At 34.2% G+C, this 16,540-nt stretch overlaps 1 protein-coding gene across 1 annotated transcript in view; it reads left to right on the top strand.

Moving 5' to 3' along the window:
• Nucleotides 1–314: 314 nt before the first annotated feature.
• The window catches only part of LOC111692064 (integumentary mucin C.1-like), a 54,672-nt gene continuing 38,446 nt past the window's right edge, over nucleotides 315–16,540 (top strand). Inside the window, exon 1 of the mRNA XM_023455764.1 lies at nucleotides 315–439. Coding sequence (XP_023311532.1) covers nucleotides 315–439 — 125 coding nt within the window. The remainder of the gene's footprint in view (nucleotides 440–16,540) is intronic.

The raw sequence follows: 16,540 nt of genomic DNA, 5'->3' as shown, positions 1-16,540 counted from the left end.
TATCGAGTTTTATCGATGGATCAATGTCCATCCATCCTGTTGTATCCTGCATACTTTTTACGGATGAAGCAACTTTCACCCGTGATGGCATAACTAATATTAGGAACTCTCATGTAAGGTCAGATGAAAATCCTTACGCAACACTCGAAAGTAATTTTCAGCTAATTTTTTCGGTAAACGTGTAGTGTAGTACTATCGATAGTTATTTGACTGACCCTTTCATTTTGGAAAATCGACCTACTGGAGACCACTACTTAAATTTTTTACAAAATTAATTACAAGTACTACTAGAGACTGTTCCTCTGAACATGAAAATGCGAATATACTACTGGGATGATGGGGCTCCTACACATGTCGCTCTAGTAAGGAGAGGTTTCCAAGGCGGTGGATTAGCAGCGGTGGTCCTATTAGATGACCTCCAAGATCTCCAGACCGCAGAGTACTAGATTACTGTTTATGGGAATGGTTATAACATTACCTATCATTGTCACGGACTACCATATAACATTGTCCATAAGTAAATATCCCCTCTCGGCCTAATTAGTGAGATTTTGTTAAAATACCTATACGCATTTTGGAACCGATATGTGAAAATATATTGCAAATAAAACTAAAAAAAGAGGTCTAACAATTACAAGATATTTTATTTTCTTATTAAAAAACTTTCTTTTCGTTTTTTAAAATTATCTCGCTTATTGTTAGAGATGGATTCAACAAACCCTATATGACTATGCTCGACAGGGAACGTTTTATCCAAATATGTAAAAATGTACAGGGTGACCATTTTGTTTGCACTTCATTTGTTTTACTACTATCATTTTCGAAAATTTCATAAAAAATCGTGCAACTTTTATATTTCACATTTTTTTATAGCTTTAGAAACAAAAAAGTTATTGGGGGGGACAAAATATAGTGAATCACCCTGTACTTGTAACCACTACATTTTCATCAGTGGCAAATTATGTAAATCTTTCTATATTCCTGTACATCTTTAGTACATCCCATCTAGAAATCTTAAAGTGATCCTAGGCCACCCCCAGGGTGGCTACCATAAATCTACAGCTACTCCTCCTTCCATTTTCAGATTAATTAATTTTACAATATAATACCAACGAAAAACTTATAAACTATTTAATTCTGATAGATATAAAAGGCATTTAATAAATGTTTATAAAATTACCTAAAGCTTAAAAGCAGATTTGATACTTATGTTGCAGACAAACTTCAAAACTGCAGAACTAAAGCGATGAGTAAACCCCTTGGGGATTTAAAGAAGCAGTGCCTTCATCATGCCCGCGAAATGCTAGTTCTTGTTTACTTATATACATAACAGCATCTGAGGGAATTTGCATAAAGCTAACGTAAAGACCTAATATTTTCATTTAGGTCTGGTTTTTTCGCCTTCTATTAATTTTATTTCCAAATTAAATCTTTATAATACTCATAAAAAAAATAAGTATAAGAAAATGACTCACATCAATTGAACTGACAAATAAATTTATTGGAAATGGGATGGTTAACCAAATCAGATTTGCTTTTTGCGATATAGGTGTATTTACTTAAAGTTTTAATGAATTCTACAGAATGCTTATAAAACCAAAAAAAAAAACATTCTCAGAGGTAGGCTATAAGCATATAACACCAGATTTAATATCAATAGTAAATATATACATGGGGGAAAAAAAATTATCAATTAAAAAGTTGGAAAAGCTTTTACATGTTTTTAAAATGTGGACATTGCCATTAAATATCAAAAAGGATATCGGACAGATGTTCTCCACTACTCATTTGGCATACTTCTTTTGCCTTTAATCAGGAATAGTATTCATTTGAGTAAAATAAACATTGAACTTTACTAGTCCTCATAGGAAAAAGTTTCATGGCCAAGTCACTTCACTGTTGCGTGAGATGAGTTGTCCATTAAATTTCTGCCGTAACAAGTAGATAGGTACACGTACCGTATGGTAGGTAATACCATCCTACTGGAACTACATGTCATCCAAATCCATGCCCTCCAAATGAGGTTACAAAAATTTCGATAGCATCTCGCGATATCGTTCTCTATTGACAGACACTGCACCAATGTAAAATCCACACCACACTATCACTCTTTTTTACAGTGGTCGTTCTTGAAAGACCCAAGGATTCTCTCTGCCCCAAATTCGACAGATTGCTTCTTCACATACCCACTAATAGAGATGAAAATACGCCTCGTTACTAAAGATGATTTTCTTAGCATCTCAGCGTCAACTTGTTGATTCGCCAACAAATCAATAAATGTCGGGTGCATTAATTGGTCGTCTGGTGTCAATGGGTTAGCTGAATCTTAACCCTTAACCGCTGACCTTCCTTTTCCGAACACTTTGACTGACATTGAGTCTCTCAGACTCCAATTTAAAAAAAATCTAGCCTTTTTTTAAATTTTCAAATATTGTGATGAAATTATAAACACTGCTATATATGCAATATATTAATTTGATTATAAATAATAAAAGTGCATTACACTAAGAAAAATGCAAAAATATAAAGATTTATTAAAAAAATAACAAGTTTATATAATTTTTAATAAATTTAAATATCAAAATAAAATAAAAAATTTAAGTCTATATTTTCGTTTAATAAAACTTAGCTTATAGTAAAAACTAAAGAAATGACTTCCAAACTCAAAAATAACAATTCGTGCAGAGGGTCAAATCAGTCATCGGAATCATCAGGGTTGCTACAATTGATACAGCATATCCTTGAGCACTGCAAACAAACTGTTTTTTTTTGCATATGATGCACATGTAAGATGTTTTTCTATGTATACGGGATGGACAAATGCAGCCCTATTATTTCCATTAGAATCACTGGCTTCCCCTTCTTCATCACCTCTTCTTCCTTTTCAGTATCTTCTCATCCTTCTTCCTCATCACTTACTTCCTGTTCACTTTCTGAGTCGTAATCGCTTGGTATATAAACGTCATCGTCAAGTTCAATATCGCTTCCTTATACCATTGCATATAAATTTCTTCAAAATCTGGTTCGGAATAATTAACGGTTTTGCGAGAACTAGTCATGTTTATTTATATTGTTTTCTTACATAAATACTGGCACGAAGTCTACCAGACACCGCGATGTTAACGGCCAGTACGAGATGGTCAACCTGTATTTTTATTGTTTGCAACCGAATCAGTTTCCTCAAATTTGGCAACTAGTCTTTTTAGTTGTTTCATTCGGAGCGTTCCTTCAACCGAAAATTCCACTTAATTTGCTGACAGTCTCAGCTACACACTCTCCGTACTTGCAATGAATTTTCACAATTTTCACTAGTTCATCACTGCAGCACTGTTTTATAATTAATTAAAAGTAACCTAAATGCAGGTACAAATCTAAGAGGTAAATAATAATTACCTACATCGCCCAAAAAGACAGAACTGAATTTTTTAATTTTAACAGTGCAATATTTTAATAACACGAAAAAAATTTAAAATAAATCTTAACAACTTATACCATTTTAAAGGTTGTAATAACAAAGATACCAGTGGTGTAACATCTTTCCAAAATTGCGACACTACGGTCCGGTCATACCTGTAATATTCTCTACAGAAGGAAAATAATGGCTGTTATGATAAGAAAACATAATTCTTTTTATAGACACGTCGCCGTCGTCTTATTTTAATCTTTTCACGATGTAATTTAAGTACTTTTAATAGAGTGTGTATTTATACAGGGTGATTCAGGTTTTAAGGCACAAACTGAAATGGGTGATAGATCTTATGATTTTAAGCAAAAAAGTTTGTATAAACATGAGTCCGATCTCGATCAGTAGCGGAGCTACAGGGAGTCAAAGTTTATTTATTTTTTTCTATTAATTAAAATATCTCGCTCACTTTTCAAAATATCAATTTAAAATTTGGTGTGGTTAATACTTCCTATAAGGACATCATTTCAAACATTTTAAAGATTTTTTAAATCTACAGGGTGATACGTTTTTGGGGGGTTGAGGCTTCTTTATCCCCCCCAAACTTTTTCGTAGTACGCCTCTGACATCTTCCAGTTAGCAAATTGGGTGGCTAGTTCAATTTAGAAGGTTTTTTTGCTTTTCAATTTTGTTCGAGAAAACAACCGTTTTCGAGATAAATAAGCATATCCGTTCTAAAACATGTTAATTTTGCCTGTTCCGCTTAAATTTTATTCTTGGACAAAATTCGTTAAAAATGCAATAAATTGTACTAAAATTGCAATGTTTTTAAACATGAGTCGAATTTGGATCAGTAGCGGGGATCGATACAGAAGGTAGAGGATCAAGTTGTTTTAAGGTTTTAAAGTTGGTTAAATGGTTCATACATACATTTTACCATTTTTTATTTTAATTAATAGAAAAAAATAAATAAACTTTGACCCCCTGTAGCTCCGCTACTGATCGAGATCGGACTCATGTTTATATAAACTTTTTTGCTTAAAATGATAAGATCTATCACCCATTTCAGTTTGTGCCTTAAAACCTGAATCACCCTGTATATTTTTGTATTACTCTGACAAAAATTATAGTTACATCTACCAATATCATTCATTTTCTCTTTAAATTATAAATCCGCATTAATACAGAGACCTTTGGAAGCCGAAGGAGGAAAGGAAGAAGATAATTTAAAAATTGCATAAAGGAGGTAAATATCCCCTTCGCCTTTAATCTGCTGAAAAATGAAACGTCGGGAACCGGATTTAAAGAGGCTAAAACTACACGGAGTATCCAAAACAAAATGCGAAGAGTGCGACGCAAACGTAAACATAAGGCAATAACAAGTGACTTTTATTTGAAGCTTGTAATGTAAAGAAGATCGGGAGAGAGCGCGGAATACTAATTTATCTGCAGATCGATAGCGGGGCCTTGTTGAATGTATCCTTCCTGGGGGTGTTTTCACAAATTTAACTTGGGAATATGTAGAAAGTAGATTTTGTTTTCTCGGATACATAAAATATACGTGTTTTGTTGAGGCCAATCTGTTCTCGGGGCATTGAGATGCTACCAGAAAATTGATTAATTGAATGTATTGATAAACTACTGTCTTCAAGGTAAATATATCAGTTCAATTTAAAGGTTCAACGTAATGAATACAATAACATTACTTATTTAGATGTATTATGTATTATGATAATAAATATACTGATTTAATAAAAATATACAGCATATCGCTAGTGCATTTCCGATTTTACTCAACATTCGAATCTGATCTATAAACTCATTTACGGTGTTCGTTCGCGAGGAAAATCCAGCTAAAAGAAGTTACCCATGTTTGGGGGCAACTGACCGACTATTAAGGAGGTTTATCTGATTTGGAATTGACGAACAAATATTCATAAAAAAATTAATATAAGCTTATTAATATGAAGAAAACCCTCAAAAAAGACGAGATATTAATAAAATAATTTTTCACGATTTAGTACAGGGTGATGATTGACTATATTTTGACCCCCCTTTAACTTTTCTGTTTTAAGAGTTATAAAAAAATGTTAAATACAAAAGTTGTACGAGTTTTTATAAGTTTTTCGAAAATGATAGTAGGAAAACAAACGAAGTCCAAACAAAATGGCCGCGGATGTTAACTTTGTTAAGTTAAATGGAACACCCTGTATATTTTTACATATTTGGATAGAATGTTCTCTGTCGAGCATAGTCATATAGGGTTTATTGAGTTAATCTCTAACAATAAGCGAGATAATATTGAAAAACGAAAAGAAGGTTTTTTATTGAGAAAATAAGACATCTTGTAATTGTTAAACCTTTTTCAGGCATTTCTGCCTTTTTCCAATTACGTAATTTCATGACAACATTGTTATTGTTTTACAGTTTGTATTATTATTTAATTAAAATGGGTTACACAGTACTAGAAAATTGAAATATTATAGGAATTAAAATAAAGCAAAGTTCTTCTCCTTTCTCTATTTTAATTTTAAATAATTTTCTACTTCTGTGTAATCTATTTTAATTAAATAATAATACATACTGTCAATCAATAGCAATGTTGTCAATACATTACTACCTGTCACTGTCACGACCTACCATATATGTCCATGAGTAATTAGACCTCTCACGGCAAAATTAGTGAGATTTCGTTACATTACCTATACGCATTTTGGACCGTATCAATGTCCAATCTGTCAAAATATATTATAACTAAATCTGTAAATCCTTACGTAATTGGAAAAAAGGCAGAAATGCCTGAAAGAGGACTAACAATTACAAGATGTATTATTTTCTTAATAAAAAACCTTCTTTTCGTTTTTTAAAAATATCTTACTTATTGTTAGAGATAGACCCAACATATATGACCCTATATGGCTATGCTCTACAGGAAACGTTCTATCCAAATATTTTGTTTGGACTTCATTTGTTTTCGTACTATGATTTATAATCCAGTATTATTAGGCTGAAAAGATCATAGCATGGACCAAACCTCTACGCAGAAAACCACTAGAGCTATGGGAAATACTCATAAATACAGTTGCTTATTATGTAATTTTTTGTGAATTTGCCTAATTTTTTGTATGTACAGAGTGATTCAGTGATTCACTGTATTTTGAACCCCCCCCCCCCTTTAACTTTTTTGTTGTAAGAGTTATAAAAAAATGTAAATTACAAAAGTTGCACGATTTTTTATGAATTTTTCGAAAATGATAGTAGAAAAACAAATGAAGTCCAAACAAAATGGCCGCGAATGCTAACTTTGTTATTTTAAATAGAACGTTCCTTGTTGAGCATAGTCATATAGGGTTTGTTGGGTCCATCTCTAACAATAAGCGAGATAATATCAAAAAAGGAAATGAATGTTTTTTATTAAGAAAATAAAATATCTTGTAATTGTTAGATCTTTTTCAGGCATATCTGCCTTTTTTCCAATTATGTATAGATTTAGATTTATTTGCAACATACATATTTTGACATATTGGACATTGATATAGTATATGTTATAACAACATTGTTGCTGTCTGACAGTTTGTATTATTATTTAATTAAAATGGATGGCACAAATTGAAATATTATAGGAATTAAAATAGAGTAAGTTATTCTCCACATTCTATTTTAAATCCTAATAATATCTCAATTTTCTACTTCTGTGTAACCCATTTTAATTAGATAATAATACAAACTATCAATCAATAACAATGTTATCATTACATTACTACCAGTCACAATCACTGTCTAATTAGTGCGATTTAGTTGAAATACCTGTACGCATGATGGACCGTATCAATGTCCGATATGTCAAAATATATTGCAACTAAATCTAAATCCTTACGTAATTGGAAAAAAGACAGAAATGCCTGAAGAAGGTCTAATAACAATTACAAGATCTTTTATTTTCTTAATAAAAAAGCTTCTTTTCGTTTTTTAATATTATCTCGCTTATTGTTAGAGATGGACCCAACAAACCCTATGCTTGATATGGAACATTTTATCCAAATATGCAAAAATATACAGGGTGTTCCATTTAAATTAATAAAGTTAGCATCCGCGGTCATTTTGTTTGGACTTCATTTGTTTTTCTATTATCATTTTCGAAAAATTCATAAAAAATCGTGCAACTTTTGCAACACATTTTTTCATAACTCTTAAAATAAAAAAGTGAAAGGGGGCTGTCAAAATATAGTGAATCAGCATGTACAGTCACAAAGACGAAAATATCGAATTCTTTAGATCAACGTAAAGACGATAATAGTTTTATATAACAATCCCTGGGAGACTTAAAACGTGCAAGAAATACTGTTTTTTATTAAAAAAAAGTTACTGCGCCATTGCACTATTCGAAACACGTATACATTAAATTTTGTGAAAACATATTTTTGTGCTTTTTTCTAAATTGAATTGTTCTTGTACAAATAATGGTTTTAAGTTCGTTCTAATAGTAGAAGGTGATTCGGTAATTAACGCTAAGGAAAAAGTTCCTATGGACATTATGTCCTAAAAGGCGTAGTTTCTTCGTTACATAACGTAACATTTTATAAACAAGAAATTATTTTTCCCTCTGTATCAGAAATATGACATTTTTACATCTCCATTTGCATATGTAAGGGTATGTATTGAGAAAATAATGGTGAACTCCTTTTATAAGTTTTATTAAAAAACCTGTAACACATTTTCTGTAATACACAAAAGAACCATTGCTAAGTCATGCGAGTACATCAGTCTGAAGTTACTTAGGGCAGAAAACAGGTTAATGTACCTATTAGTTTTATTAAAAAGTGCTTATTATTTTGTTATAAATATTAGTTTTCGAGTTGTTGTCATCTAGTGTGTAATAAAGACAATATTACAATAATTATTACTCTATTAGTTAATTTGCAAGTTTCTGACAAACCGCAAATCTTATCTCTTAAAACTTTGCTAGGAACAGCCATTTTCGTACAGATTACGAATAAAATAACGGCTTGAGGTAAGTCGTAAAATTGACAGCGTAATACTGAATCAATGATTATGTACAATAGTGACGTCAATATTGTAATGATTTGTTACTAAAGAATCGTTACTTGCTAGTAATCGTAGTAATCGAGTGGCTGTTCTGTCGAGGAATCGTTACACGATTTCTTGCCTTATGGAATACCAATACACACTAACAGCGAGCAACGAGGCTATGATTAGTACGATTCCCAGATTCAGTCAGTAAGGTGCTTGTCAAGATGTCCACCATAGCGCAACGCTCCAGCGTTGCGCTATGAAAATAACATCACGCTGTTGTACTATCTAGCACATTCCCGTGCACCTAACCCCCTATACTATAGGTCCCATAGCGAGTTCGCGTGATAGAATAGAATATAAGTAATGCAATTTTGCATTATTAACAAATTGAACAGTTAAACTGGGTCTGCTTCTTTATCGGTTTTTGATGAGTAAAGTAAAAGCAACTTGCACTACTTTTCTTGCCATTTTGACATTTAAGTAGGGTACGGAAAAAATAGGAAGCATCGGGGGAAGCGAGTGCAAGTGAAGCAGGCAGTCGTTCTTTAGTATCGAAAGTTAGATACTCGATACTCAGGGTCGTTAGTGGACTCTGGGGAAGATGGCTCATTAGAGTAAGACCTTTTTCCTTCTAGTAATTTTGTAGAGATTTTATATGCGTGGCCTACCAGGACAATTGGGAGTAAAGAACCGATTTGTAATAACTACTTGTTTTCTTTCTCTCGCAACCTCTTAGTGTAAATTAACCCTCAGACCCCAGTTGTTAATAGATCTTGTTTTAAGTAATATGTGGTAACCCGAAAACGTCCCATACTGCTTTGGATATAACAACATATCTGCCCTTTTATTTCCCATCACATTATTGTTGCCAGGATTCTAGGTCAGTTTCAGACGATTATCATGTCCCAACAGAGACATTGGCATAAGGATATCGACTTGAGCGCCGCGAGAGGGTAATTTTGTGGAGTAAAAGCGAACGTAAAGCCGTTTGATTTTCTGTGTGCATGCTGGTTCATATATCTTTTCGAAATGTTCGTATCCAAGAGATTTCTGTTCTCATCCCACAAACCCATCCCTGAGCTGTTTCCTCTTTTAGATCCCACAATAAACTGGACAAATCTTTTCGACACCTGACGTTAGAGTTAGCAAGTCAGATACCCAGGAAACTTCTACTTTGAAATTTATGTGAAGGTAGAATATTGTGGGAAACAGCTACATGTTCCATCCAGCATTGCATCCCAAAATCCACTACAGATCATTAATCAGCTGAACACCAGGCATAGACCGGATATTGGTATATCACAAATCGAGTAACGAATTAGCTGTCTGGATGTCAATCTACATACACGTTTTCAGTGTGGGTGAGACATAGCCCACAAAATGTATGTCGTATCTTGAATGTCATTGATACTCGTTGCTTTGTACTGTAATGAACTAGTTTTAGTTTCCGTTTTATGCAAGGCTTTTGCCTATTATTTTATTAATTAGCTTAATTGGTTAAGAGCAATTATCTGCGCGTCGAGTGAAACCGTACGTTTGTCCCACTCTGCCGAGTGCCACGCGCATGATCCCACCACGACTCCCGCTAATCAAGAGGGATCGAGACAATAAAACCAGTTTTCCTGACCAAAAATAGGCAGTCCGCTGCCAGAACTCGAAGATCTCCAAGATCACTCCAAGGACCCTACCGAAGACCTGCCACCGCCATCCGACCCAAGGAGTTAGCCGTCGCTAGCAATCATCCGGAATAAGTAAGCAAATTGTATTTTCCTATGTTCAGCTGTCCTGCTATGGTAAGTCTGACCGAATTTGAACTCTGGTAAGACAGTACGACCACAGCGTTGTCGGCGGCGAAGCCCACCGCCCTCATTCGATGAACGGTGTTGGTCACATTAACCGAACTGTTTGTTTGGCTGGGTATCCCACCGCTAGTGGAAGACGTTGAGGGCAGGTTCGTACGGCAGCAGTGCTGTCGGCGATGGTTTAGCTGAATATCCCACCACCAGTGGAAGACGTGAAGGTATCTGACTGTATGGCAGAAGCGTTGTCGGCGACGGTTTGGCTGGGCATCCCACCGCCCAAGCTTGATAAACGCTCTAAGGCATAATAACTGAAACTGCTGGTTTGGCTGGCTAGCCCACCGTCAGTGGAAGACGTTGTGTGTCGGCCTTGCATCGACGGATAGACCTTTGAAGTTTGGCTGGGTACCCCACCCCTTCCGGGAGAAATCTGTCACCCGTCACGCAACCGAACGTGCACCTGGATCAGACTTTGATTCCTGTGAACCAAACAAGTCCTTTTCCTGATTACCGTTTGCTTATTTATGCCCGTTGTGCATTGCATTGCTTCGCTTTTCTCCTTGGCTGGTTGAAACCCCGCTTAATTTCCGAAAACACCGAATAAGCATTTTTAATTCCGTCGCAAATAATTGCTCTAACCAATTTTATTTTATTCATACCACTTATAAATTACTTTTGCATTTCTGATTTTAATTGTTTATAAAATTGTAAGTAGAATCCATTTTGCTTTTGATTGTTTCAATTTCCGTAGGCCTTAGTAATATAAAATAAATAAATAAATATACTACGACTGGAAAGTCGTATTCATTTTTAATGCAGATAAGATTGATAAATTCCGATCAGTAAAATATCTTACTATCTTTTTGAGATCTACACTGATAAATCCGTTTATTTAAAAAGTAAAATAACACTACACTCAGAGAACAACTTTTGATTATAAAGTAAGAGAAATATAACCGGCCCCTGGAATTAAACTTTCTTCACTGTAGCTACCTGACTACTCCAAACTGAGGGTAAGGTTCACGTGGAGTTTCTCCCGCGTAAAAGATAGGGAAAATGGCGCCCGAGACTAACCGAACAAAAAGATTATAATCCGGAGTACATTCCTGTGACGTCACTCGCCGCCGCCGGTTGCCGACCACCACTGCCGAGAAAATAGTAATCAAGGGTCGTCACAAAATTAGGCGCCCAAGCAGGAACATCAGTGACGCCTATAAATATTGTAAATTAGCATTCAAATTGCATATTAACATTCCGTTTAGAGTTGGTATAGTAGTAGTTTACCAGTAACGTCCGAACCGACCGTCACCAAAATACGTTACATCCCCAATATCTATTGAACAATAGGAATAGAGTAACAATAATATTCAATTTATGACATATTTTGTGTCGGCAGAAGTATGATTTTAGCTGTTTACTAAATATCGGTGTAATGTAGCCCATAGAGTTGTTTCCACAGTATCATTAGGTAAATGTTCTTTTTCTTTTCACCTAGTGCGATACTAGTCATTACTTACAGTTTAGTAGGTTACTCTCTGCTAGTAAGTACAAAGCAGTGCTATGGCCCTCTTGTTAAATAGCTAATATAGATTACTAGAAAGTTTCGTTCAAAAAAAAGTAAAACGATCAGTTGGGCGCTATGCTTGGATTTGCTTTATTACATTTTCTTGAACTTTGGGACTGATAATGACCCCAATAATATTTTCACCAGCTATACGCCCTCTAAGAAGATTCCAACTGGGGACGCCTTTACAGTTGATTTAAAATTCACACCTGCGCCGCCCAAATGAATTTTTCTAAGTGTGTCGTGAATCGCTTATTCAAAACACGACTGAAATCCCAGCGTGGTAATCTGTACTGCAAGGCCGAGTGTGTAGCCCTCTCTCAAGGGTGTGCCTTATTTTATCGTGTACCTTTTTAACATTCCTTTCCCCACTTAACTTAATTAGTTTGTCGTAATCTTGCCAGGTGAAATATCGCATCGTTTGAGAAAATGCCCATTATATTTCAGTTAGGGCTGTAAACCCTTCAACTTTTAAGTGCAAAAATTAACTATTAATTTTAATTAAGTGCGCCAGCAACGTGACATAAGTTTGAAACCTGAGAACGGTTTACTTTCTACATTTTATATGCAGAGTCGAAGATGGGGAAAGTAAAATGTGAGCATAGTACGTGTTAAATTTTATATATTTTTTTATAAAATATAAAATTAATAAGCTTTTGTTTCCTCATGGAGAAATGTCCATTGTAATTTTTTAATCTCTTGAAACGAAGGCAAACAATCTGCTTTGATTGCAAAAATCTAAGTATGCAAAGCGTTTTAACCCAACAGACAATATTCCTAACTACTGATATTGCAACTACGTTTCATCAAGCAGTGTCCCTCATATGAAATTCGTAAAATTCAAATGGTCAAAGCCCTTGACACTAAAAATGGATTTTTTTCCAAAAATTTGATGATAGGTACATATTTTTTTTCCGTTAATATTTATTAATTCTATACTAGAAGGGACGCCACCTGATGAAAAAATCGCAAGTAAAATGTGGAAATAAAAAGATCTCTTTGTAGCCGATAGCAGATATTTCTTTGATTTTTTTACCAATTTCAATATAGCGGGAATATGATTTTGAATGAATATTCAGATACACCATTTTTAGTTTTCATTTTGGATAACTATTTATTACTATTGTATTATTCATACTAGTTGAAATATTAAAAAAAGCTTTGAATTTGTTTAAAGCAGTAATGGAGATTATCAAAAAATAATTTTTATTCATAGAATAGTTTTATACTTCTCAAAGCTCTTTTTAAATTTGCAGATATCATTTAAAGTTCAGAAAAATTGTGAATCTGAAAGAATACCAACGGATATACAGGGATGGCCAGAAGTACGGAATAAAATTCATATCTTTTGAATGAGTCTTTTTTTTAAAACGCCGAAACACGTTAACTGATTTTGATTTTTTCCCATCTTTCGGTGATATAACAATTAATTTTTCTTCAACTCCCTAACCTCCAGCTACCCCTACTTTTTTTCAAATGGAAACATAAGGCATGAGGAGGCTCGTTGAAAAGCTTATAAAAAACCGAATCCAGCCATACCAAATAAACACATGTTTTTTTTCATTTAGAAATTTGAAACAAATAGATAATTTACAAAAATAAACTCAACGTCGCAAATGCTGAAAATGCCCTCCATTCACTATTTGACATTCTCCAAGACGATAGTAATGCTGTCCACACCATTCTGAATTACTTCAGCTGGTAAATTATGCATCTTCGTCCTATCCGGTCTGTCCTAGTAGACTCTTTCTTTCAAATATCCCCAAAGAAAATAATCCAGTGGTGTTAAGTCGGGGGATCTTGGCGGCCATACAACTGTACCCCGTCTACCAATCCAGCGATTTGGAAACATTTCATCTAAGTATCTTCGAACATCAATACCAAAATGTAGGGAAGCGCCATCTCGTTGGAACCAAATTCTTTCATTCGGTATATCTAGATCAATTTCATGAGGGAAAATCACAGCTAGAGCAGGTATCAGGTCAAATGTTAGGAAATCCAGGTAGCGTGCGGCAGTAAGATTTTCTTCAAAAAAGAATGGGCCCAAGATTATGTGATTGATGATACCTGCCCATACATTAACTTTCTGTGGATGTTGCGTATGCGATTCGCATGTCCAGTGTGGATTTTCCTGGGACCAAAAGCGATAGTTGTGCCTTTTAACCACTCCATTTAAATAAAACGTAGCTTCATCCGAAAAAAGTACGTCTCGTTGAAAACCATTATTGTCGTCACACCGTCACATCATTTCTTCACAAAATTGTAATCACCTATCATAATCGTCTTCCAAAAGCTCTTGGACAAGACATACCTTATAGTGGTATTTCTCTTGTTTCAGAAATATTTGAATTGCAGTTTGAGAAGCCTCGTGATTGCGGGCCAATCAAACAGTTGAAGTATGAGGTTTTTCAACAAGTTCTAATGCAATGTCTAATTTCTTTTCTTCATTCAAAGCACGTGCCCGTCCAGTTTTGGGTAAAGTCTGTACTGTACCGTGTTCCTCAAATTTGTGAAATATTTTACTAACTGTCCCTTGCGATATTTGGTTTTCGGGATATTTCGCATTAAATAAATCGCGCAAGATTTCGATACGTTGCTTTTCCGACCTACCTACCATTGCAATTCAGTAAATAACTTGATTTTGACACAATAGTAACGTTTTCAAACTCCAATATACAACTAAAGCGAAAAATTAATCAGTAAGCCTGGCAAGTAAAGCAACATAAAAAATATATCTTTTTTGGATTAGCAGTGATGGGTACAATTTCAAATTCATTATTTGCAAATTCATGGAGGATAACACTGAAGATAATTAAATTTTATTTCACTTGTTAAGTAGGTGTTTTATACAACCCTAAAAACCTTGCTATTGAAAAAATAAAACTTATTTTATTTGGTATGGCTGGATTCGGTTTTCTATAAGCTTTTCAACGAGCCCCCTCATGCCTTATGTTTCCATTTGAAAAAAAAAGTAGGGGTAGCTGGGGGTTAGGGGGTTGAAGAAAAATTAATTATTATATAACCGAAAGATGGGAAAAAATCAAAATCAGTTAACGTGTTTCGGTGTTTTAAAAAAATTAACTCATTCAAAAGATATGAATTTTATTCCGTACTTCTGGCCATCCCTGTATATACTACTCTGACAGACATGGGCTTATTAAACTCTACAATAATGTGTATAAGGCATATTAAAACTTTTGTAACAACGTTTCTATTATAAAAAATTATGTATTATTATATGTTATAGGCTTTATGTGCCATTTTTACCTATAGTAGGGAAGATTTGTTGTATAAAGTCAAATATCCGAGACATATAGAATGTTATTTAAGTATATGGCCAAATTTTAAGGGGTGATTCTTTGAGCGATTCTAAGGCGAAAAGTTTATGTAAACATAGATCCGGGTAGTGCTTTGTTTTCAAGAGACCGGGTGTAAAACTGTTTTAAAAAATCATTATTTCGTAAAAATCTTAATAATCCTTTAGCCGATTTTGTTGAAATATGGCAGTGTTATTTATGGTGGCGTCCCGTGGGTCCAAAATTTTTGACAAAAAAAATGTGCGCAACTGTATTCTTAAAAGTCTGATAGTAAGCAGATAAAAATACAACTTTTTTGTCTCTTGAATTTTTTTGTATCTTGCTACCTTTTTGGAAAAAAATCACTTTACACAGTACACCCCCGTTTTTGGTAGTTTTAATTTTTTATTATTTTATGGAATAAAGTAATTTTTATTTTTTCTTCTCCAAAAAGGAAGCGATATACGAAAAAATTCAAGAGACAAAAAAGTTGTATTTTTATTTGCTTAATATCAGAGTTTTAAGAATACAGTGGCGCACATTTTTTTGTCAAAAATTTTGGACCCACGGGACGCCACCATAAATAACACTGCCATATTTCAACAAAATCAGTTAAAGTATTATTAGGATTTTTACGAAAAAATGATTTTTTAAAAAAGTTTTACACCCGGTATCTTGAAAACGAAGCACTACCCGGATCTATGTTTACATAAACTTTCCTTAACCCCCTTCTATCACTGCCAAATTTCAACCAAATAGCCTAACGATTTTTAAAAAAAAATTGACAAACTGTATCTTGAAAACGATGCAGTACCGGACCTGTATTTATATAAAGTTTTCGTCTTAAAATCACTCAAAGAGTCACCATTGAAGTCTGGCCACGTACTTAAAACACCCTGTATAACATAATTATTCGTTTTCATGACGATTATATTTTTGTTTCTAACATGCCTCTCGGTGCATAATCGGTTATAATCGTAAGATTTCCGACAGTTCGCTGTGTATCGACAATTAAGCATCTTCTAGTTGGATTAAAATAGACAGCATATACAGGGTAGCCCCTCGAAAACTTACCGCAAGACATTACAGGGTAGTAATGAACTTTTCGGCAAAATCCAAAAACAGGTAAAGTTTGCTTCTGAGGGGGACAACTTTTGGCGAAAAAAGCATAGCAAAATCTTCAACCCCCTAAGTGGGGGTGCCATCCCCCAATTTTTTTTAAATGGGAATGGGAGTCAAGTGGGGGTCATTAGAAAGGGCTTTTAATTCTCTATACATCGATTCTTACTTTTTGAAAATCGATCCATTATTTTAGAAAATATGCAGCTTTGAAACTACGAACAATATTTTTGACGAGAAATGCGAAAATCGATTTAATTTTACTTCAAAACTTACGGTATTAGCTTGGTAAATTCCTTAAATGTTGTCCGCCAGCTTGCATACA

This window comes from Anoplophora glabripennis, unplaced genomic scaffold, assembly GCF_000390285.2.
Source record: "Anoplophora glabripennis isolate ALB-LARVAE unplaced genomic scaffold, Agla_2.0 scaffold307, whole genome shotgun sequence".
In the NCBI taxonomy this organism is placed as follows: domain Eukaryota; kingdom Metazoa; phylum Arthropoda; class Insecta; order Coleoptera; family Cerambycidae; genus Anoplophora; species Anoplophora glabripennis.
Note: the sequence above shows the minus strand (reverse complement) of the source record. Positions and strands in the feature narration are given on the sequence as shown.